The sequence below is a fragment of the Sprattus sprattus genome (assembly GCF_963457725.1).
Source record: "Sprattus sprattus genome assembly, chromosome: 12".
Classification (NCBI taxonomy): Eukaryota; Metazoa; Chordata; class Actinopteri; order Clupeiformes; family Clupeidae; genus Sprattus; species Sprattus sprattus.
In genome coordinates this window covers 21,071,347-21,095,643 of record NC_137910.1, presented here as the reverse complement: position 1 = coordinate 21,095,643, position 24,297 = coordinate 21,071,347, and the positions used below count along the sequence as shown (strand labels likewise).

The 24,297-nt window shown below is 45.9% G+C and overlaps 1 protein-coding gene across 3 annotated transcripts in view; it reads right to left on the bottom strand.

The window, feature by feature from the left end:
• Positions 1 to 1,332: 1,332 nt before the first annotated feature.
• LOC308373752 (striatin-like) overlaps positions 1,333 to 24,297 on the bottom strand; it is a 38,001-nt gene continuing 15,036 nt past the window's right edge. The window contains exons 2-18 of one of the 3 annotated variants that reach the window (XM_080849383.1): positions 20,397 to 20,500; positions 17,373 to 17,446; positions 15,679 to 15,757; positions 13,058 to 13,255; positions 11,422 to 11,557; positions 11,025 to 11,196; positions 9,717 to 9,824; positions 8,441 to 8,584; positions 7,837 to 7,973; positions 6,395 to 6,570; positions 6,056 to 6,106; positions 5,471 to 5,592; positions 5,012 to 5,179; positions 4,528 to 4,668; positions 3,934 to 4,035; positions 3,715 to 3,801; positions 1,333 to 2,628 (exon numbers count right to left, since the gene is read on the bottom strand). In XM_080849383.1, the coding sequence (XP_080705509.1) occupies positions 2,459 to 2,628; positions 3,715 to 3,801; positions 3,934 to 4,035; positions 4,528 to 4,668; positions 5,012 to 5,179; positions 5,471 to 5,592; positions 6,056 to 6,106; positions 6,395 to 6,570; positions 7,837 to 7,973; positions 8,441 to 8,584; positions 9,717 to 9,824; positions 11,025 to 11,196; positions 11,422 to 11,557; positions 13,058 to 13,255; positions 15,679 to 15,757; positions 17,373 to 17,446; positions 20,397 to 20,500 (2,169 nt within the window). In that variant the 3' untranslated portion in view covers positions 1,333 to 2,458. The remainder of the gene's footprint in view (positions 2,629 to 3,714; positions 3,802 to 3,933; positions 4,036 to 4,527; positions 4,669 to 5,011; positions 5,180 to 5,470; positions 5,593 to 6,055; positions 6,107 to 6,394; positions 6,571 to 7,836; positions 7,974 to 8,440; positions 8,585 to 9,716; positions 9,825 to 11,024; positions 11,197 to 11,421; positions 11,558 to 13,057; positions 13,256 to 15,678; positions 15,758 to 17,372; positions 17,447 to 20,396; positions 20,501 to 24,297) is intronic. The other 2 variants (XM_080849384.1, XM_080849385.1) reach the window with 2 other exon arrangements.

Sequence of the window (24,297 nt, the reverse complement as noted above, 5' to 3'; positions counted from 1 at the left end):
GTGCTATACACAATCAACAAGGGAATGCAGCTTAGGGAAACATTAATGAGGGAAACGAACTATTGCTCACAAGTGAACAAAAATATGGCACCTTTCTACATGACTTGACTTCAGCTGTATGCATCTGCATCTAGTACGAGCCATTGCATTATGTGCCTAGGTGAGAGGTTATAACCATTGTGTAAAGTACGAAATGTGTTGGGTGGGGGTGTTCTCCATTTAACCCTGTCTCTCACAGGCTAGTAAGTAATTACATTAGGCTTAATGCCATGTCAGTGCCTTCGGCTATTTTCATGGAAAGAAAGGGGTGAATTGTCTGAGGACTGAGCCAAATCACCCTGTGTGTGTGTGTGTTACTTGCACAAGTTAGACGGGGGAAAAAATAAACTGATTGGTAAGTGTAATCCATCTACAATTGTCCTTTTTTCTGAAGGCTGAAACCCAAAAGGTTGCTGGTTTGTGACCGCTGGTGCTAATTCTACACACCTAAAATGTATGTAAGATTCCTAAAAACCTAGGTTCTGTTGTGAACTTCTGTTACACTATCAAGCACTGCTCATCAAGGGAGACCACAGACCCATAGTCTTTCCTTTCCATTATAGTTGAGCCACTGAAAGTATCTGAACCATTCATTTCTCGACCAGGGCCTGACAATATAGCACTGCATCTCATTATAAGTGATTTCGTTCGATTACCTTTCGCCTCGTCAAAACAAATCAAAGGCATTCTGCCCAGTCATCAGGTCACAGACAGGTCTGGGCCCATTAAATAACCGGAAGAGGCATACATTTCCACAGCTGACCAACATGGCCAGTGGCAGGCAATGCACACAGCTCTGTATGATGGGAATTCTACACTTCAGATAATCATGCTGTTGTAATTAGCCTGATAATATGGCACAGAGATGACCTTGAAAGTAAAAGTCTATTACTGCCACTAAGTGTAATGAAGTGTAACTGGAAAATGAACATTTCACTTTGTTTTGCTTCTGCAAGTGATCAAGCATTGAGAACAGATGTTAATAAAATTGTCAAAAGTGAATTCAAAACCAATTTTCCAGAGGTAGATGCTGAGATCACTTTCGTTTTGACATGTGAACTATGCTACACCTGTTAATAACATTACCTACTGCTCTCTAGAGATCACAATGCCAGATATGCTAGCTGCCGATGCTAGCTGATCCTCAGTTTTAGGATAGCCACTAATGACTGACGTTTATTTTGTCATTTATTTATTTTTCAAGGAATGGGTTGAGATGCTACTGTGCCAGTTTGCAGTTGAAGACCTCTTTTATTTGAAGGTTTCAAATCTAAGCCAGTAATTTTTTGGACAACAGGAAATGTTTACTTTAAGGTACAGTATCTCTAAAACTGCCAGCATTGCTAATCACTGCATATAACACACACTTCCACAAAGTATCAAAAAGAGCACTCAAAATTCTGACTGAAATTTAAGGTTTAAGACTGAATATATATATTTATATATATTTATATTTATATATTTGTTTATTATAAGTATTTTTAATTTTACATCCAATGAAATTAAAATAAAGACCACTTGTAATCCACTATTTGTGGACAACCCCCATCAAAAATGCCTGATAAAAGAACATTTCAAGACCTTTTTGCAGCAAAGGCACATTTGTCAATCACTGTTTTAAAAGCAAAGGAAGCCAAGAGAAGCACAGAGCTTCCATGATGGCGGTTGGGGCAGCCTGTCAATTCACACGTTGACAACATGACAACATGATGCAGACCTTCCTTGATGAAAGAAAACTAAACATCAACAAAAAAAGAAAGTGAAACAAAAAAGTTCAGTTCAGTTCAGTTGTTCGGTTGTTTTGGAGTCAACGGGAGAGGCGTTGTGGGTTTGGTGGCTGTATGGTTCGGTCTAAGCGACCTGGTAGACCGAACCAATCAATCCGTCGTATTTCCAGGAGGATTTCCTGCTCGCACAGTGACCTCATGTCTGCTGCTGCTGCAGGTGGTCGTCAAGCACTGTGTGCTAAAGGCTCACAGACAATGTGTGTGTGTGTGTGTGTCTGTCTGTCTGTCTGTATGTGTATGGGGGGGAACGGAGGGGATGCAGGCTTTAGGTGCCAGCCAGCTTTTCACCCCCCCCACCCCCCATCCCCATGTCCTGGCTGCTCCCCTTTTCCCATCTCCACTCCTCTCCTCTCGTCTCGTCTCTGGCTTCCCAGTGAAGTCCCGGCTCTGCCACAGTGTCTGTCTGGACTATCAGCTGGTCTGCAGAGTCCAGTGAGAAGGCCAGACATTTGAGAAACAATGACAAGAGAAAGAAACAATACTAAGAAAAGGGGCACAGAGAGGTATTGGAGGGGGCATGGCTCTGTCCCCCCAACATACCCAACCTGACCCCCCCACTCTAGGCGTGTGTCCTGAGGAGGCTTTGCTTTTGGGGCCAGGCTCAACGAGGCGGAGGTGGAGGTGTGCCCAGGTCATACGAAGACCTTGGCGAGCGCGTCTGCCCCGGCACTGGCGATGAAGCACTTGGTGGGGTGGAACGCTACGTCGTGGATGGACTCCTGGAACTTCTTGCGGTGGGCGGTGAACTCCTGGATGCAGGTCTTGTCGCCCAGATTCCACAGACGGATGGAACAGTCGTGGCCTGCCAGACGATAAATAAACAATCAACAAAACAATGAAAGCTTTCCTTACCACAGCATAGTCAAATAAAAGGACTTCATTTCCAAGCTCGACTTTTTGCATGTGAAAAAATAAGCATATGCTCGGCCCTCATTTTGACAATACAATTGTGTGAAAGACATTTATTGGCAATATTTACTTAAAAAAAAGCCTTTTTGTAATTTTTGAAAAGTGAACAAACAGGTTGGAGGGAATAAATAACTGGGCACTCTAAGGCCCAATCCCATTTCTAATCTCCACCCCTACCCTTACCCCTTTGCCCTCGCTTTTTCAAACGGAGGGGTAGTCGAAGGGGTTTAAACTCTAGCCCTACGAATTGGGATAGCCCTTCAACACTTACGTACGTCATCAGTACGCTGCGTCAGCTGTTACGTTACCGGAGAGCGACAGCTGTCACTCACCAGACATAAACAAACATGGCGCCTGCAGCTGTTATTTACACAATGCAACATTTCATCAAACAAGTTTTAAAATCATGAATTACAAAGAAAATACTTTCATTTGAGTGATGCTTTCCCTGCTGTTTCCGACATTTTTAAATGGACTCGCGCGATGTTTCTTCTTTAATGATCACGGGTTCGCAATGCATTGAGGGAAATCAATCTACCCCTCCGTTTGAAGTGTGCCCTCGGAAAATCTCCGTTTGGAGGGGTAGAAAGCCCTTCCCCTCTCCCCTACCCCTCTGTCTTAACATGAATTGGGACAGCCCTACCCCTCCACATGAACACGCAAAACGGAGGGGAAGGGGAAAGACGAAGGGGTAGGGGGAGAAATGGGATTCAGCCTAAGACTGCACGAACACTTAACATGTTATCCCTTCTCTAGGAAGAGATGTGTATAACATGCATCAGTGTTTCTGGCTCTCCACAGTGCTACAGCTCCTCAGGTGCTACTAGTGCCCCCTGCTGTTCATACAGGGAAATGCCAAATGATACAGGAGATTTGGTTCAATTCCGTAATCCATTTTGGCGCCCCACTCTGACCTTGAGGGCCATAACAATGACAGAATTCTCCAGAGGCAAATCATTTTTAATGGCTTGGCACTTACTCCCCGACATCAGATACAGTCCATTTGGATCAACAGCTAGACTCGTGACTGCATCTAAATGGGCCACCATGGCGTGGATCACTTTTCCTGTGGGGACGAGAAGATGAAGCATAACAAATGTAATCGGCATGATAGGCTTTTAATGGGACACGTCTGCAAAGCGTCTGTGGCTGTTCTGAGAAGCAGCCTGGCAGGGTAGGGAGAGCAGGGGGGTGGTACCCGTGTTGTTGTCGTAGAACTTGATGTGGCGGTCCTCCTGGGCCGTGATGGTGATGGGCAGGGTAGGGTGACTCAGCACTTTGTTGATCTGACAGAGAGAACCTGTGGGGCATTTAAAGACACAGTCCACCTGTGAATCACTCACTCTTATGTCTTTTCTAAAAACATAAATAAAAGGGGGAAAAGAACCTCATTTTATACTGAGAAAATTTGAAAGGAAATGTGTCTGATTATCTGTGCAATTCTATGGGTAACCTATGGCGACAACTGTCAAAACCTGTGGATGTGCCAATCATGTGATTCAAAATTATTGGATATTAATACAGTAATAAAATTAATCTGCCAGTAGTGATGTAAATGTTGGAGAACTCATATAGTCCAATGCACCGTACCCCTGCTGTGAACTACACTGTCCAAGTACCTATGATTCTTTTACACTAACAGGCAATCTCCTTCATAGTCATATCCACATCCACAACAAACAACACTATGAACAAACACAATCCTATCTGCACTGCTGTAGCTTTAATTGAACAGGCAATCTGTTATGCGGGCTGATCCACCGACTGCTGTGGCTGGGTTGAGTGAGCCTACCTGGCTCCACTGTAGACTCCAGGTTGAGGACCAGCTGCCGGGTCTCCATGTTGAAGAGGCCCAGTCTGCCATTGCTGAAGGAGGTGACCATGTGGGCTGGGTCACTGCAGACCAGGTCCACTGAGGACGGGATGCCCAGCTCTGACAAAAAATGATCATCACGTACATGAAAATGGCCATCTTGGGAGAGGCGAGTTACTAACACAAGAGGACAGCCATTTTGAGAGAGGCGAGTTGAAAATAAACAAAAACTTAAACCTTTCACAACATATTTTACATCTGAACAATAAATGTTTGTGCTGTTGGACACAAGAAATACAGAATGCATAGACAGTAAGATTCAAAGTGCTGTAGGAGACTAGACATATAGAATATAAAGAATGTGTGACTGATCTATTGCCCTGTTCCGACTTAAATAGGCATGCTCCCCCTTTTCAGGATGTTAACAAGTGTCTGAATTTCTGAGGTCACACCCCTCGCTCACCTTTGTTCTCGTTGAAGACGGCCAGGGACGGGCCGATGTTCGTGGCGTTCCAGAGTCTCACTGTGCCGTCGGCCGAGCAGGAGAGGAGGCGCTGGTGAGCACTGCTGTACACCAGTCCCCACACCGCGTCTGTGTGGCCACATAGCGCCCCCCGCAGGACTGAGGGCTCTATGACAACACACCACACGGACATTTTCGTTAAATGTCCACCTTCCAGCAAAGCCAACATCTTAAACGTGTAAATAATGTATCAATTTATGGAGATATGTTTGAATATACATGATCAATATTCTACATATAGGTAAAATTATTTTTCCATTTTGCGACCAGAATCATTTTACATTAAAAGCAAATGTACTTTTTTGAAAACAAATAAAAAGAACCTTGTCCTTGTTATTTGGGATGAAAAAAAAAGACCAGAAGAAATAGCAGGAAATGCTTGATGTTAATGGGCAGTACCATATGAGTCGTAGGGGTCGATGGTGGGGCTGGGGGTGGTCCAGCTCTGGATGGTGCTATCCAGTCCTCCACTGAAACACTGGTCTCCTGTACTACTCATCACTACACACAGAACCGCACCCCTGCAGTGAGACAGCACACACCACTTAGGTCATTAGGGTTACACACACACAGGTGCTTGAAGGAGAAATACACACACACACACACACACACACACACACACACACACACACACACACACACACACACACACACACACACACACACACACACACACACACACACACACACACACACACACACACACACACACACACACACACACACACACACACACACACACCTGGACAAATTAATGAGCGTTAATGAGAAGATTATAGAACAGACCACCTAGTTTCTCCTCCTAGAGCAATTTGCAGGAATAAGGAACAAACATGTTATTCGTTACTGAAATGCTCTTAAGTGTTCAGTGTCTCAAATACATACATTCTCGTTACATCTTACACCAAATAGCAGCCCTACTTTAGAGGATAGTGCAACCTTGATTCTGAAATATTTGGCAAAGAGCGTGTAGAGAACACATACCGATGGGCCCTGAACGTGTAGATGGGCTCCACATCTAAAGAGGCACTCCTGCTGGGAGAGAGGTAAATTACTCCTCAGAGACAGACACACCTCACAAACCCAACCCCATTCACATCGAAGAGACGAGGATATAAGAAATACATATTTTAAATAATGTTTATTGTGTATGTTTCAAAGACAATGGCAACAACAACAAGACATACACACGTATTAAAATTATGTTTCCTGTGTATGTTTTAATGACGACAACAAGAGACATACATACATCAATATTAAGGTGTGTGGGTAAGTGGGGGTTTGTCAGTATAAGCTTGTGTGGTTCTTGTGAACAGAACTTACTTCTTGACGGGTGCCGTTTTCTGTAGGTTCCACATCTTGAGCGTGTGGTCCTCAGACGCAGTCACCAGAACCGGTTCTACAGGATGGAAGGCCAGCCCTCTGATCGCGTCAAAGTGGCTGCGCAGGGTGAACTTGGGGTTCCATGTCTTCCGCAAGGCATCTTTACTGTTGGCCATCTATATGGGGGGGGGGGGGACACTGTTTTACCTAAAGCCTTGGTTTTCACTCATTCAAAGCAACTCATCTCAGGTAACACCTGTTCATATGTTCGGGAAGACTGCTCAATACAGTTTTGGCTTGGTGAACAGTCCAGTACAGTACGGTGTAGTGTAGTCTTGTTTATTTCTTTGGCTCCGTAAAGAAAATGATTCTTCTTAATAACGCTGCATTAACTCCCAGTGGCACTAGCATGTACACTCCACACACACGTAACAGTTTCATCGTCTGAAATATTCCTGTAATGGGCTGTGCATAATGATCTTTGCTCACCATCACGCAGCCTTTATTAAGAGCGCTTCAAGCTAATGAACCAAACCAATTACTACCAGCAACTCCTACTCCCACAGTTCAAACCAAAACAAATCCTACAAACACAATCTACTGGAATAGTGAGAGACTTGAGCCTAATGGGAAGCTAATGACCATTAAGATCCTGCTCTAAATTAGTCTTTCTGCAGATCTTGTGACCTGCTTGGTTGCCACTGTGCTGAATGCTAGTTAATTAGCCTCATTCAAATATGGCCAGCTTGCAACAAGGGGAAGCCATTGATTTCTGGCAACCCAACTGATTTCTAGATTATTGCCTCGGCTTCTGATGCTCAGTGCTGATTGCGGAGTAAGCGGAGTAAGCACAAGATTACAATTAGAAGTTATAGAATTAAAAAGTATTGCCGTCATCATGTTCAATGTCTAATCCAGTGCACTGGAAGCACCTGAGGGCTGAGAGCAGCTAGCCTCGTTGAAGGCTTAAATCTCTGCACTTCATTTGGATTTAATTGAAGAGCCATTTCCTTTAATTAGCAGTAGATAAGAAATGAAAAATCAGCCTTTCGCCAGAGTTCCTCTTCTGGAAAAATATATATAATTGAACAGTTTCTAAGAATAAATGTAATATTAACACAATAAATGATCAAAGTCCATAATTTAGTCAACAAATCTTTTTTCACACACACACACACACACACACACACACACACACACACACACACACACACACACACACACACACACACACACACACACACACACACACACACACACACACACACACACAGGAACCTGTATTGAAATAAAATAAATAAATACTACAAATCTATACTGTAGCCACTATGGTTAACATCAGCAACCTCCTCTGAGACCGGTCCGAGGGTCAGTGTAGAGTCCAGTCTGCTGTTCTCCTCCTCTCAGACTTCTGGCCACCCTGAGTGCAGGTGTGTACTCACGTCGTAGGTGAGGTTGTCAGCCTCGTTGGCCACGGTGAGTCCAGCCAGCTCCCCTAAGCCCATCTCACTCTCCATGGTCTCCTCCGCCCCCATGATGAAGGACTTCCCTGAGGTGGGGGGGAAGGTCAGAGACTCCACTGTGGGAACAGAGCCAGGAGAAAGGGTTCAAAAGAGACAGAATAGACTGAACTGTGTGTGTGTGCATGTGCGTGTGCGCGTGCGTGCGCACATGTGTTTCTGTATGTGTACAAGGACCAAATAATTGGGCTTCAGATAACAGCATTTCAATAGGAGAAAAGGAGTTAGGGACACTTCACTGGTTCACAGGGAACATCAGCGTAAAGCCTCAGTGGATATGGTGCAAAGCTGATCACCTCAAAATGTACACAAAAACACATACAAATCTAGGTTGTCCTAATGTGGGCAGTGAGGTACTCATCTGTCTGGAACTAGACACCCGTTTCCCCTCAATGAATCATCCTTTTTGGTTCAAATGAGAGCCTACAGACTTACTTGCCCTTGGCAAAGCTACCTAACCGTGGGGTGTCTCAGTATTGGGGTGGGGTGGGGGGGTGGTGCTCTGGGAGTTTAGGCTGGACGTTACCTTCGTCCGGGCGGCTGTTGTCGTGTTCGTTGAGCCGTGGCACGCTGGGCCTGGAGGGCGGGGTGACAGGGGGCTGAAGGGGGGACGTGTCCTCTGAGTCCCGTAGGTTGGCCAGCATGTCCTGCAGCTTAGAGCGGTTGGGCCCTGAGACGAGAGGACAGGTACTCAGCACTGACACACATCACACACATGATAGAGACATAACCTGCCCTACCCAGAGAGCAGGACACAGCCAGGTCCCATCAGCAGAACCAGAGCAGAGACAAATCAACGGGATGAGAGTGAGAAAGAGAGAAAGAAAGCTCTGCGAACACAAGTGCAAATAAGAGTAGAATGATGTGAATGACTGAGTGGCAATCTGAGGTGAAAAACATATTTCAGAGAAATGAGGCAGAGATACAGATAGGAGTAGGTTAAGAGGGCTGGAAAAATAGGTGCTCAGTGAGATGCATTCACTCAGCCCAACTGCATATCAAAAGCCCAAGATAAGGAAAGCAGGAGAGTGGCACAGGGCTGCAGAAAGGAAAGTGGAAGAAAAACTGAGATGGAGAGATGCAATTTTTTTCTCTCTTTTGGATCAGGACGTCCAAAGACTAGTGACTGATTTTTAAAACAGAAGAGGCAGAACTGGACACCATATCTTAGGATGGAGCGGTCCAGACACCCCCCTGAACCACCCATGTGGAGAGAGAATACAGAACCATCAGACATACGAGGGGGAAAGCATCTTAAGTTTGTCAAAGTTGAGACAGAGTTTGGCAGAAATGCAGAGAAAGCAAGTGAAAGAAAAGCCAAGTTATGTAACAAAAAGCTGAAAATAGCCACGCTAGGTCAGAAGCAGGCTAGGTGAAAGGAGTGAACAACAGATGCCTGGAAATAGACAGACACACACAGAGAGACACACACACACACACACACAAAAACACACACACACACACACACACACACACACACACACACACACACACACACACACGCACACTCAGATAAGGGTCTTACAATGGGACATGAAGGACAGCTAATGGAACGGAAAAACAGACAGGACAGAAAGGTCGAATGGCGCGCACTAACAAGCACATTAAGCACACACACGGCTCTGGGGACAGACAGCATAAAGGGGGTGGGAGAGAGATGGAGAACGGAAGGAGAGAGGAAAGGCTTGTGCTATACTGTGCTTCTTTGGATTTGTTTATAAATCTCTAGAGATAGAGAGATAGATAGAGAAAAGATAAGAGAGAGGAGAGGCGCATCCGACACCCCCTAGGGCACAACTTACTCTTGCCCCCCTTTTTGCCCTTGCGCTCTTTTCTGTACTGCTCCTTGAGTTTGGTTATCGTGCCCTGGTCCACGTCCCAGGCCTCCCCCATAGGGTGATCCTCTTTCTCTACACAAGGGGGAGACAGCGAGCCCAGAGAGAAAGAGAGAGAAAGAAAGAGAGATATAGAGAGAGACAGAAAGAGAAAGAAAGAAAGAGAGAGGGGCCATTCAGGATGCAATATACCTCATCTGTGCATTTCTGTTTTACAGAACAATCTGGAATCTGAGAAGCATCTTCCTCCCACTTATGACCCCTGGCATGATGAGCCAGCATCTAGTTTTGTTGTTTTTCTCTTTTAGTAATTTTTTTCTCGACACAACTGTTCTTTCATTTACATCTGGGCTCTTGCTGGACTCTGTGTTACGGCATAGGGTCTATTTCTGTCCGCTGTCACTGTACCACATCATAATAATGCCATTACAGCTTGAATGCTCTCACAATGTATCGCAAATGTTTAACTCTGATCTCTTTAAAACGTAGTGCTCGAGTTACAAGATTCTGCTTCAGGGCTCACAATGTATCGCAAATGTTTAACACTGCTCTCTTTAAAACGTAGTGCTCGAGTTACAAGATTCTGCTTCAGGGCTTCCATCTACAGGGCTGCGAGCTTTGTGATGCTGACTCACTGGAGGCTGGCAGGCGGGATCAAGGACACACACACTCACACACACACAGAGGAATGACAGTGAGTGGAATCACAGGTTTTAACACGGAGGACTTGGACAAGGGCACACAGAGCAATACACCAAATGAAAACTCCACACAACAAGACAGCATGGGGTCATGGAGGGTGGCTGTCACCACAGATGGGCTTTTCATGAATAATGAGCCATCACCTGTCACTAAAGCAAAAAGGAAAACATTAGTTATATTCATTCTACCAAGACCATTAAAATCTGGTACAGAGACAATCCCACATGGTCCGACTGACTAAAAGCATTGTCTTATGACAGCTATAAATACTATGCGTTTGGGTGGTGCAATTGAATCTCTCTTCTTGTCAAAGGGCTATCTTACCCAATGGCATATCAGGCAAAGGCAATATCCTAACAGTCTGTTCTCTTGACATGCAAATGACTCTCCACTTTTTCAGCCCCTTTGTATGAATTTGTGATCTTGAGCCAACACAAGGCAGCTCTTTCATCATGGGTGACTCAATGTTCCCCGACTCCCACTTTCTGAAGCCTGAAAGCAATATCTCTGGCAGGGGAACAGTGACACAGATCCCCCACCCACCCCATCTCTTCTGTGACCCCTCCGTCTCACCCCAGTCTGTGCCGTCGCCCGAGCTCCTGAGGTCGGGCGATGTGTCCATCTCGTCTGGGCTGCACAGAAAGTCAAAACCCTTCAGGGCCTCCTCGGTGTCCATTTCTTCGCTGGCGTCTTTGGAGGGGGACATGGACGGTGAGGAGGAAGAGGAGGGCTTCTTCCTCACAATCTGCAGGGGGAAGGGGAGAGGAGTCAGTCTCGGGACAAAGGGGGAAGGGGGGGAGCAGAGGCAGAGAGAGAGATTGAGAGACAGAGACAGACAGACAGAGAGACCGAATGCGTGTGAGACAGAGAGCGAGAGAGAGAGACAGAATGCATGTGACCGAGAGAGAAACCACAAGACAGAACATAATACACAGATCTTCAGGAAGCTTCTGGAAGTGCCACCACTAACCGTGCCCGAGTCCATGATGGTCCTGTCCTTCCCATCGCTGTCCTCATCTTCGTCCTCATCGCTCAATTCGGCAGCGGCGCTCTCGATGAACTTGAAGGCCTCCAGCACAGCATTAGAGTCTGACTGCTGGGCTTTCCTGTGGGTCAGACAGAGCACAGACTTCTCACCCATCTTCATTGACAACATTTCAAAACCTTAACTTTTCAAGGAGCCTTAATGACATCTCCATGACCCTACACAACCTACAAGTACACAAAATTGGATACTTTACTCCAAAAGGTTGGCCCTAATTATTGAATGAAAATTAAACAACAGCCTTTTCCATGCCTTTTCAAGCAGGCTTGTTAGACTAGGTCAAGTCCAGTGGAAACATGACCGCAAATGTGGTCAAGATGTTCTTTGATCACGTTTTCCGTCTACACTGTCCAGTCTACAGTGATGGCTCAGCCAGGCCGAGGTGCAAATGAAAGAGGATTTCTGAAGCATTAAAGCACACTTCCTACCAAGTCTCCAGGGCCTCAGGCGGCAAACCATGACAATAAGGCCTGACATTTAATTCCCCAAAGACATCTCTACTTAGTATAAAGTCACTCTAATTCAAAGTAGTAAATTACAAAAAAAAGCATCTTCAAAGCGACCGGACACAGATGGGCAACACCTCACAACATGTAAGGCTATGACAGATAGAGTACCTTATTGATTCCCAAAGGGAAACGGCAAAGAACTTCGTGTTTGTGTAGTCATTATTATGTTTGGCACAAAATAAGCAGAGGCCAGGATGAGTCCGTGTCTGACTCAGACACTCTCCCTGATCTGTAGTAAGTCCGGATCAGTGGGCAGTCACTCACTCAAACATCATTCGGTGACCTCGTGCAACACAGGAACCTTCCCTTTGTCCTCATAAACTACTGGCCCTCAGCAGAAACAAGTGAAGCAATGCGAGGCGGTCGCACAACACACGTGACACCATGGCTGTGCTTTAAATAAAGAATCCCGAGATGGCACGATGCCCAACAGCCTGCATGGCAAACAAGGTTCCTCACAACCTTACCCTATGAAGCATCCTCAACAGACCACTTCTGCCCTCTCGACCATAAACAAAACAACGCAACTAGAGTCGTCAGTGTCTGGGTGAGTTCAAGTCACTTTGGATTCCACTGCGCTTAGTGGGCTACATCAGCTGTGTATAAACAGCCCTGATGGCCTCTTGGCTACTGCAGAGCGACCATCCCTAAATCACGTTTCCAAAGTTGCTGCATCCTCGCTTCCGAAACATCGAGCCGCTGACTCAACCGTCGGACTCCAGTCAGGCTTAGCACTGTAAGTGAGTCTGCTGATCCACCGCATTGCTTTGCATACACATGTGTCAACAAGGAGCATTCTAACATAACGGATACATCTCACTGAGGGAATGCTGAATGATACAGGAACTACAGGAACTAAAGAAATGATGGTCTCCTTAAGACACTTAAGACATTTATTCTATATAGACCCTTATCAGAACAGATGATGTTCTAGGTCATTCCAAAGGCCATGCCGTGAATTAACCTTTTCAAGTGAGCTTGGACATGAAGTGCTTGTGTGTGTGTTTTATTTGCAATGGGACTGCCGAGATGGAATGGAATAGGTGACTTACCCTCCAGTGCTGGCTCCCTTGGGTTTGATGTCCGTGCCGTTGACCAGGGGCTCCTGTGCCGATCGCTCACCGCCTGGCTCTCCTCCACCTCCTCCTCCGCCACCGGTGCTGCCGTCCCCTGCCAGGCCCAGCAGAGCACGCACCCGCTGGGACTTCACGTCCAGGATGGTGTCCGTGTAGCCCACCTCCTGCAAGTACCTGCAGTGGCAGACAGGGGGAGCTGTGAGCTGCGAAGAGCCGTGCATTTCAGGAGAGTCATTCGGGAAATATATAATTTAAAAAGGCATAAGGAGTGAGACCAACAGACTCCTGTTCCTGTGATCTGCGGTGGTGGAGCTGTTATGATTGGTGTCGCAAGCCATGGAACAAATTCTTCCGCTGCGAGTCAAGACCAGCTTTGTGTTTTTTTCAAGTAATACAGACAGGAATTTAATGCATGCAGCTTTTTGTTGGGTGCTTGTTTTGAGGTTGGGGAATGGAATTTTATTGCTATGGCGCAATCCTCCAGCTTAAACACGTTTAGAGTACTCAAATTATACTAAAAACAAATGCATTTTGGTGTGTAAAAATGATAAGAGTGTGTGTGTGTGTGTGTGTGTATGTATCTATGCTGATGCATGTTCGTGACCATTACTGCAATTCAATACTCAAGGAGCAGATTTTCAATGTGGTCCAATGACACAGGGCTGATGAAAAAGCGCTGCTGTATCACAAAGCCTGTGAAAACTGAGTTTCCCAGAGCTGACACATCACCAGCGAGATGCTGACCCTGTCCCCCATATTGAACGGTCAAGCAGACACAGGCCACAGTGACATCTGACTCCAGGGCGCAGCTCATATGTACAAAGTGTATATACAGTACTGAAGTGGCAGGGAGCATGTGTGTGTGAGTGTGTGAGTAAATGTGTGTTTTAGTGTATGCACGAGTGAATGTTAAAGTCCATGCATGAGGCCATCCTTAAAAATATGTTGGTTTGTCATATTAACAAGATAAAAAAAAAAATTGGGTGGGTAGGTAGGCCAATAGTTTTATTTCACCAAAAAAGAAATGTAGCAAAGAGGACCTATTAAAAGACTACGTTCTTCTTAAAGTCTTCCTTAAGGTCCTTGTCGCTCATACTAAGACATGGTTGTCATATCATCGGTGAAGTTCATGCCCTGGTCGGTCACAACAGAAAGTTATAGTCAGCGAGGCGACAGATCATACAACGTGAGAAATGTCAGTCGGGTTACTGTAAACCAACATCATTTTAAGGATGGCCTGCAAGTCCACATGACAATATACAAATGTCATGGAAGGAAGATTTGTTTGAGTGTGCAGGCATCTGTGAGTGAGTGTGTGTGAAAGACACAGGGAGAGAATAAGAGAAACTGATTGAATGAGTGTGAGACTGACGTGTGTGTGTGTGTGTGTGTGTGTTCAAGTGCAGCTGTGTCCTGTGTGTGCGTGTGTGGATCAATGGCGGCTCTGTGCGATGTGATGTGACCGGGCTGCAGGCCTCCGGCTCCGGAGCAGCCCTCCACAGCGGAAACTCCCATTGGCTGGAGGGGGGATGAGGGGCACACAGCCCATCGATCTGTCACTTGACACATGCTCATGAATAAAGTGGTGCGGAGAGGAGGGGGGGGGGGGACACAGATGGGGCATCAGAGAGAGAGAGAGAGAGAGAGAGGGAGAGAAAGAGAGAAAGAAAGAGAGAGGGAGAGGAAGAGTTATACAGAATGTAAGAGTGCTAATGGGGGTGAGTGAGTGTGAGTGAGTGAAAGAGGACGGAGGGGGTGGAAAAGTACAAATTCCACAGAATGAGAAAGTGTAAGTGTCAGCGAAAGAGAGAGAACGAATGTGCGTGTGAATGTGCGTGTGCACACAGAGAGAAAGAAAGAGACTGAGAGAGAGAGAGAGAGAGCGAGAGAGAGAGAGAGAAAGAAAGAAATAAACTTTTAAGATTAAATCTCATTAACAACTAGACTTCGAGGCATGTGAGGTTGAAGAATGACTAGCAGGCTTTCACAGAGAACTCTGTTGGTGTGTGTGTCAGCACATGTATGTGCCTGTGATGTGATACATGTGCAATTCCTCAACCTTCCAGCGACAGCATCGCACAGAAACTTGGCACAGTGGTGCTCACCAGCTGACCAGCGCATGCACTGCTTGGGCAATGTGCTGAGGGAGAGGGGGAGAGTCAGAGAGAGAGAGAGAGAGAGAGAGAGAGAGAGAGAGAGAGAGAGAGAGAGAGAGAGAGAGCGAGACGAGGAGACTATAGAGACTCCTCAGCTGCTTCATCCCGAGATGGAGGTGGAGTGAAGTGGAGGGTGATGGTTCAGAGGCACGTCCTACTTCAACAACATTTTTTAAAGTCACAAGCAAAATGTCCAGACCAGGCAATTGGTCTGACGGCAAATGTTTCACCATTAAAAACTAAAATTTAACAAAAACAAAGAAAAAACAAGTAGAGTATTTTGAGTTCTAGGAGAGCCCCACTAACCAAAATAGGCCAGTGCCCCATCTGAAGAGTCTGAAGGGAGCGAAGCAGAGTGTGTGTGTGTGTGTGTGTGTGTGTGTGTGTGTGTGTGTGTGTGTGAGCCCAAGAGAGGGAACCAGGAGGAAGGGGAATACTCACTGCCTGAGGAGCTGTCGGCCCTGCTTCCAGGACAGCTGGTTGTTGAGGGAGTTCGGAGCCTCATTTTCATTGCACTCATCTGCAGGAGAGAGGGGTCAGGGGGCAGTGTGGCGTTAGATGGGTCTAGGGGTAACACTTTTATTAAACTCTGCTTTGGAACTGACAACCATGTCATGAACATGTCATAGCAGATATCACACACATCATGACAGCTGATGTCCAATGCCATTATTGGTTATTGTCATGAATTTGATATGCCATAACTGTGTGATGTCACACGTTATCAAGCAGTCGTAGCAATACCATCACACAGTCACTACAGACATTTATTGTTAGAAGTATTAATGACAGCATTAAAGATTTGCTCTATTTACATAAATCTTCATGTAAGAAACCATCATTTAGGACAATGCAAGTGAGAGTCAAACCACTCTGAATTCCCCAACCCGGCGATTCTGGCATATAAATTATTCAGGGATTGAATTATTCACCCAAAATCTTGACAGGGGCCCCAAAATGGCTGCTGGTGTCTGCACACGCAGTAGAAGCTCTTAGCGCCTCAGACCTGAACTCCACATCATTCACCCAACGCCCTCACCTGCTACCGACACCTCAGCTGGTCCTGACTGAGCCCGGCACCTTCACAGACGGGCTGTGCTGGGCATCGCATTCAGCGAGAACACAGACACCACGCTAATGACATTTAAATGAGGTGTCTGGACTGAGCGCCTGGGTTGCGTTGGCAATGCTGGGTGGCTCGGCTTGCCCCTTCTGTGCCCAAACTAGGTCATGCGCACTCTCTGAAGGTGGTGGTAATGTGTGTGTGTGTGTGTGTGTGTGTGTGTGTGTGTGTGTGTGTGTGTGTGTGTGTGTGTGTGGGGAGGGGGAGGGTGGCAGGTGTGACCCCCCCCTCGTCTGTAACACCAGTAGTCACCTCCACCCACCCACAGACAGACAGACAGACAGACAGACAGACAGACAGACAGACAGACAGACAGACAGACAGACAGACAGACAGACAGACAGACAGACAGACAGACAGACAGACAGACAGACAGACACACACACACACACACACACACACACACTCTCCTCCAACACCTAACCCATCTCCCTCATCAGCACTTCAAGGGAGCAGACTACTGGAGTCCAACCAGCCTTTATGAATACTGATGAGGGAATGTAATAAGGGGAACGTCCCTAACGACGAACACTACAGAGGCTTTTCATTTTTCTGAGGACGAGTTAAATTATTGGGTGTAGACGAGGGTGTCAAAGTTCTGTTTGAAATGCAATTGCAATGAAACACCAAAATCTCGAATCGTGTATTCTTTTTTTAAACTTCATTCAGTGAGAAAGAAACAAAAAAACTACAAAAAAACCACAGTAGCACAACAAACAAACAAACAAAAACACACACACAGATTGCCTACAATATTTATCACCATACTTCAGATTGCCATTAGTAACCAATTCCACGAGGAGTTTCATGTTTACTGAAAATGACTTAATTGTGTCGTAAGGTCCCTGTGGGCATACATCATCACAGAAAAGTGAAATGTGTTCTTACACACACTACATACATACATACATACATACATACATACATACATACATACATACATGCATACATACAAACTACCCAATAGCCACGTGACACAGTGACAGAGCCTTTAGACACAATGCCGCCTTACCGGAGTCGTAGCTGGGAGGCTTCATGTCGCCCTGGTTCAGTTCAGTCCCATACTTGTGCTTATGGTACTTCGCCCTGGGATGAAACAGAGAAAAGAGCACATATGACGGGAAGTAAGACCATGTTAGCATGTTATCTGTGCAATAAGCATAACATTCACATAAATGCTTCATGTAAAAACGTAAATAAAAATTGTCTCGATTGAGATGAGAAATTTCACACGTCCATGGGAATAATGACATGTGGGGGCTCACGCTGCTAAAATGAGAGGCAGGGGCATTTTACACTCAGAAAGGGAGGCCACATTTCATTCCACATACTTCTGACACTGGCCACTGTTCTGTGGCCACCGCACACAAATGGGAAGGCAGCGGCTATCTATGGACACATTCACAATTAAATTCCCATTCTAATTTGGGAGCATCCTGCATTCCACGCCATGACCCAAAATTCCTTTCAAGGCTTCTGTGAAAAGGGGACATGTTGCCAGGCAACCTGACATCAGTAGAGGCGGCGTCACCTTATAGGTTAACCATTGTGGATGCGTAGGAGCCCTCCTAGCAGCCAGGAAACACACATATAGACACAAACTTAAAGGACTAATTCAACCCCCATAACTCACTGATAACTAGCATAGCGGCTCTTCCCATAATGCAACTTTGGGTGTGTTAAGGGAGAGCATTTCAGAGCAATTTGAACAGGCTAAGGAATATAAAGGGAATGGATAAGGCAATGCAAATCCAGTGCAGAGACCTGAAGCATTACTCAATGCTTATGGATGTGCACTTCAGATATTTAACCCAGATCTACTGTCTTGTTTTAACTACATAGGCACTGAAGAGTGTCTTATAGACACCCGTTAGAGTAATTCCTCATTAAAGCTTTCAAAGCTCATTTTCAACCCATCTTGAGCTACACTGAATGTAAATTCGGTCAGCGCTAGCCCCTTCAGGTTACATTCAGATCATTCTACACAAGAGCCACAGAAACACAAGCTGACAGCCTGACTGCTGATGAATTCTGAACAGTATGTTCCTGCTGTTTAGTTACCCAATACTACATACCAAGGAGGGGATAGTGCTCTTTGAACACAGTATTTTCAGGAGGTTCACTGAACTGTCCTATTTCAAGCTTCCAAAGTTTTATGCCTCAGGGTTTCCATCCTGACGTCGCTGGCATAAGAGAAGAATACTGAAAGTGGGTTGCACATCTACAGAAACCGGAATAAGAAATGTGTCTGTCTAAGAGAAAGAAACAACTGCTCTGAGGAATAACAAACATCACTCAGCCACTCCTTGATGTTCCCAGCGACTGAGTGGGCGAGGCAGGAGCCTTACGCTGGAACGGTCAGATGTCTGGGTCAACATGAGGGTGAGTCACGGCCCAAGGAAGAGGAAGTTGTAAAGCTTATCTCAGGCAGGGCCATATAGCAAGAGCTGAGCATTCACGACTAACAAAGATGTGTGCTAGTGGATGATGTGAGGGTTCAATTATCAAAACACAATTGTAAGTGGAAAACTAATACCTTTCAAATAACTTTGAATCTTGTTCTGTGGTATTTCTACATGATCATGGGCCTGCACACGAATGAGATTGCAGGGGAGTAAATTACCGGTATGCAGACTGACATTGTTGTTGTAGTTAGGTGAAAGTCTAATAATACCCTATAGTGTAGTTGCAATGGCAAAATACATTTCATTTTAACGCAGACTTCTTGGGGTTGGATGTCGCTTAAGGGCAACCCAGAATTGCAGCTAATACAAATTAGAATCCATTTAATCATCTCCTTTGACCATGCTGACGTCAGTTACATCATTGAGCCTGGGATTACCTTGAATGACTCACTAAATTTAACCCTGAAGCCAGCATTGAATTCATCACTCCAGAGAGAAAGACAGATAGAGAAGCAGAAAAAAGGGGCACGGAGAAAAAAAAATGATGACATCATCCGCTTCCTTCTCTTCCCAGGCCTGTATGTCTCTGGGGAGGATAGGCAACACATGTCACATCCGTCGTCATGGCAATGGCCGTGCAGGGAGTCGTTGGCGTGGCAGCATGGTTGAGGAGAGGCGGTCTGAAAGTCTGTGTAGCCCTTTTTTTTTCTTTCCCGGAAACAGAACAGCGGTGACCTTGACACACTTGCAGTCTCCTACAGAGACAACAGGGCTCATTCACACAGACAGACACACAGACAGCGAGAGAGAGAACGACAGAGAGAGGGGGAGAGAGAGAACGAGAGAGAGAGAGAGATGGGTGGTGGACTCTGCGTGTGCAGTCATGACGGCTCAGGAGAATACAAAATAAAAAAGCTTGAGTGATGGGGAAATGGTGAGGAGAGATCAAATCGAGTTACATGGTTCTTTAAGTGCGCTCAGAAAAGACTTCCACCGCGGCCTTATTAAGTCTCGTCTCATCTCTCTCGGTGAGTGGACTTCTGTTTCCAGAGGCATCATGTGAGAGCACATAAAACTGCAAACACATATAAAGCGATTTGCATGTCGCCAATCGCTTTGCACCTGACTGCTGGTCGCTGGTGGGCATCCCAAGCTCTGGTTGCCAAGATGTCCACCCTGTTTGTTTCCAGTTATTTCCAAAGGCAACAAGCAGTAGGCTGGCTTGCTAGCTACCTCGCTATGAGCCTATACAAGATAATAAACATATCACTAGTCTGTACTCAAATAGGTCGACAGTTAATTTCACCTTCATTTATTTTCTTTTTGATATAGGTTAAAGGTATAATATGATCGTGGATGTTGTTTCCTTGCGGGGAAACTTTGTCTTTCTGTCAACGGTACCATTCTATCCCACTGGTAATTGCCCAAATAGCATCGCTTCAAATTTTAGATTAGCTTAACTCGGAACCCTCCCACTTTGCGTGGCTAACAGTCCTTTCATCTGAAAAGATTGCAAGTCGCTGAATTTCATTAACATTTCATGGTCTCGCTGTATCACTGTCAGCCTCTTCCTGTGGGGCTGAAGGCTGTTAGAGGGATGAGCAGGGAGAGGAGACTGGGGTTTGACTGACCTCTCCTGCTTCAGCGCGTACTCCAGCATCTTGATCCGCCGCACCAGGTCCTTCTTCAGGTTCTCCTGGCCCTTCCGCTCACCCTGCAGGAAGGCTATCTGAGCCTGGGAGAGAGAGAGAGAGTGAGAGAGAGTGAGAGAGAGAGAGAGATAGAGAGAGAGAGAGAGATAGAGAGAGAGAGAGGGAGAAAGGAAAAGAGCAAAGGAAAGAAAAAAGAAATAGAAGAGGGGAAAAAAAGAGAAAGGAATGTTAGATATTGCATGCACGATAGAAACGACAGGCAGTTCATCTCTTACATTATCCACATATGGCTCTTTACAAAAAAAAAAACCTTCAGGATGTTTAGACAGCGAGTTGGATAAATAACTTAATTCACTGGAATGTCTTGGAGTGAGACTCTTGCTGTTGACAGTGGGAATGCTTTATGTGAGATTGCCAGGACAAAGTTATTCCCACTGGAACGAAAAACGATGCTTGGGTATCACACACTCACACACAAGCTCATTAAGACAAAAAGAGTTCACCCCCTGACAAATGCCTTGTAGAGGCAACATAAAAACAAGTAAAGAAAATAATTCATCACAAGTATTATGTTATGCATCATGTTCTCCTGAAGCACTTCATATGCATTATGAACTTGCAAATGGACCTGAAAGGATACAAAAATCAGCTACAGCCCAGGTTTGGAAGACTTCGTAGCCAGTAAACATAATTAACATGACTTGGCAAACTACTTAGCAGGTCAAAATGATACCCTGGACCTCTTCTTCACTGTGGTATTGAAGTATGTGAGCTGTAATATGATGGCAACTGGGTGAAAACTCAAGGCTTTGGCCAGTCCAACATTGAGTTTTTCCACCCAGTGAAAACCAAGTACAAGAGTATCCCTACCACACAGACTCCGGGAGTGGGAAGGAAAGTGATGAAATGAAACACAGAAAGCGGCAAAAAGGTATTGGAGTTTAATTAAGCAGGCCAGGAGCAATGAAGGAATGACATCACAATGACATAGTCAGCCTAGTGTAAGCAAACTTTGCCTGAGCTTGCATTACATCACACACACACACACACACACACACACACACAACCTGGGAACTTGGGCGTAAACACACACCTGTGTCTACGGTAAAGAAAAAAAACAAGCAATCCAGAGTTCAAATAAATCAATTTCATTGTCACTCAGGGCTACAAAACAGAGGGCGCTGGCCAACCTAAACCCAAACACAGAGATGGGGATCTTGAAAACTAAACCCAAAACAGTCTGTTGACAGCTCCAAAACGAAACTCAAACACTGCAGCAGGGCTTGCCAGACAAAACGGCAAACACCCCAAAGACGAAAACCTTCAGTGTCCAAATCCAAAGACAGACTGAAATGACGATTAGGTCAGTCAAATATACTGCCTTTCTCAGATTCAAACAGCTCAATTGTTTTGGTTAAGTTGTCCTGAGAGCCTATGTGCGCTCAGTCTTTTAGTAAAAATAAAGGCTGCCATTTGACTTCAACAGACTAGACTGCGTATCAATACATAATGGTCACTTCACAGAGTCAATTTGAACATTTTCACAGTAGGTGAACATATCTCTTACGTTAGTGTAAAGTGGAAAACCCAAACTAGGTACTTACACAACCGCTCTAAATGCCTAGGGGAATAACTAATTTACTTAGCTGCTAGTCCGCTGCTACACGACCTAGAAACCCTCCGGACTGGCAACAGTGCTTACCTGTTGTTGACCCCAGGTGTGTGTAGAGGTGACTATGGTGAAGGCCATCAAAGGTCACTGACTTAACTTACCAGCCTGTAAGAACACCGGACAGGAGGCGTCTCCTAGAGACTGTGCTTGACCAGCCCAAGTTGAGGTAGCGAAAGTACAAAAGACGGGTAAAATAAGAATCCGACAAAAGAACATAAAGTCCTAAATCCGACTGCTCAGGACAAGCGTGCAGGTCCTAATGCAGCCACACAAACAATCTCCTGACTGTCTCCCTGCACCCCTTCAGCCAAGAGCCAGCAGTGATACATCTGCATACAGGTGAAGTCAGCACCCCGCAGTGGCTCCCACCTGTCAGTCAGTCACTTACTATACTTATTCCCTAACGATTAGTTTGCACAGGACAGGAGCCCTTCATCCCACCATGCCTGGCCCCTTCACAAGCTTATTTGACGTTGTCTGGAAAGACCATCTCCTCCCGTGTTTTTTTTTCTCCCCTTAAAAAACACAATTCCTCCCCATCCTCCATGTTTACAAGCCTGAGCTCCAGCTTTGCCCAACACAATCAATCAGGGGAAACCTCGCCGCACTTTCCTCATCCTCCCTCAGCTCGTTTCCTTTTCTGTGCGAGCCATGGCCCGCCAGCCGGTCCCGACATTATTCCTGCTCTTTCTTCCACCCCTTCTTTTTCCCTCTCCAAACTTGATGTGCTAAACTGACGGCCAAAACTGGGACAATGAGAATTAGGACAGAATGAAAAGGCATGGGGGTAGACAAATCTTCTCCCTAATTACCCAATTTCCTTCAGGTTTAAATAAGGAAACATGGAAGAAAGGAGGGGGCCCCCCGGGCTTGTACTCGAAAGTATTGCCTGCACCATGAGTCACAGCCGTCCTTCTAATCTGCCGGATTTTAAATAACGTGGGTTTATTCCACCCCCTCGCCGCCACAGAGCAATCCCACAATACTCGCTCACGGTTTCTCTTTCGCTGCAACCCACATTCACAGAGTCCTCTGGGGCCCGTCGCTCTCATGTCGCATGCAAGCGCAAAAAACGCAGCCGCATTGGTAACGGAGAGAGTGGCTAAATAAACACGTCTCCCTAACGAGGGACGGGACAGACCTGCAAATTACAGCCGTCGTAAACATCCTCTTTTTCTCTCCAATCAACATCCTTCCTCTCAGCCAACCCAAATTCCAAATATAGCTTAGCTACTACAAAGGCTACTACTACTCTAAAAGGATGGTAAAAGATACAGATGACATGAGCAAGGAAATTAAAGTACATAATGATACAGTACATATGCGCAAAAATACAGGCTAAAGATGGAGCACCATGTAGCCGGTTGGGTGTGGGGGAAGGGCTGTGTGAAAAGCAAGTCCTCTGGGCTTTTTCAGTGTTAATGGGAAGACGCAAAGAGCAGGCTATTGATGAACTGAAGGGAGTTGCATAACCTGGTTGAAAGAGAGGGGAGGGCTTAGTCAACTAGAGGAGAGAGCAAGTCAAAGGCAGAGTCACGATTGCCATCAGAGCTTTGATCGCGAGTCCACACGCACGCACGCACAGACACACACAGGCGAACACAGGCACAGAAGTACACACACACACACACACGCACGCACGCACGCACGCACAGGCGCACACACGCACGCACACACACAGGCACACACAGGCACAGAAGTACACACACACACAGACACACACAGACACACACAGACACACACAGACACAGACACACAAATACACCCACACCCACGTCTACAGACCTACAAACGCCATATGAACTGTGAGCTGTGTGTGGTGGTTTGGGCTGCCCTGCCCTGCGTGTGGAGACAGAGCGCTGTGGTGTTCTCAGGGTGCTGGGCCATCAACAGTGTGGCCTCAGTGTCTCTCCTGAGTGACATATTAACCCCAAAGAGAGAGAACTGCTTCAGACAAGACCTGATCTATTCCCCAAGCACACACAGACTTCATTATGAGGAAGGGAAAAGACAGAGAGAGGGTTGGGGGGGAGAAGATGAGTGAGAGAGACAGAAGGAGAGAGAGAGAGTGAAGGAAGGAGAGAAAGGAAGAGAGTGCAAATGTGAGGAAGAGAAAGAGAGAGAGAGAGAGAGAGAAAGAGAAGGAGGATGAAGGGAACTCTTAAGCCCCTTATACATGCGTCAATGTAAAGCGGTTACATTGCGCCT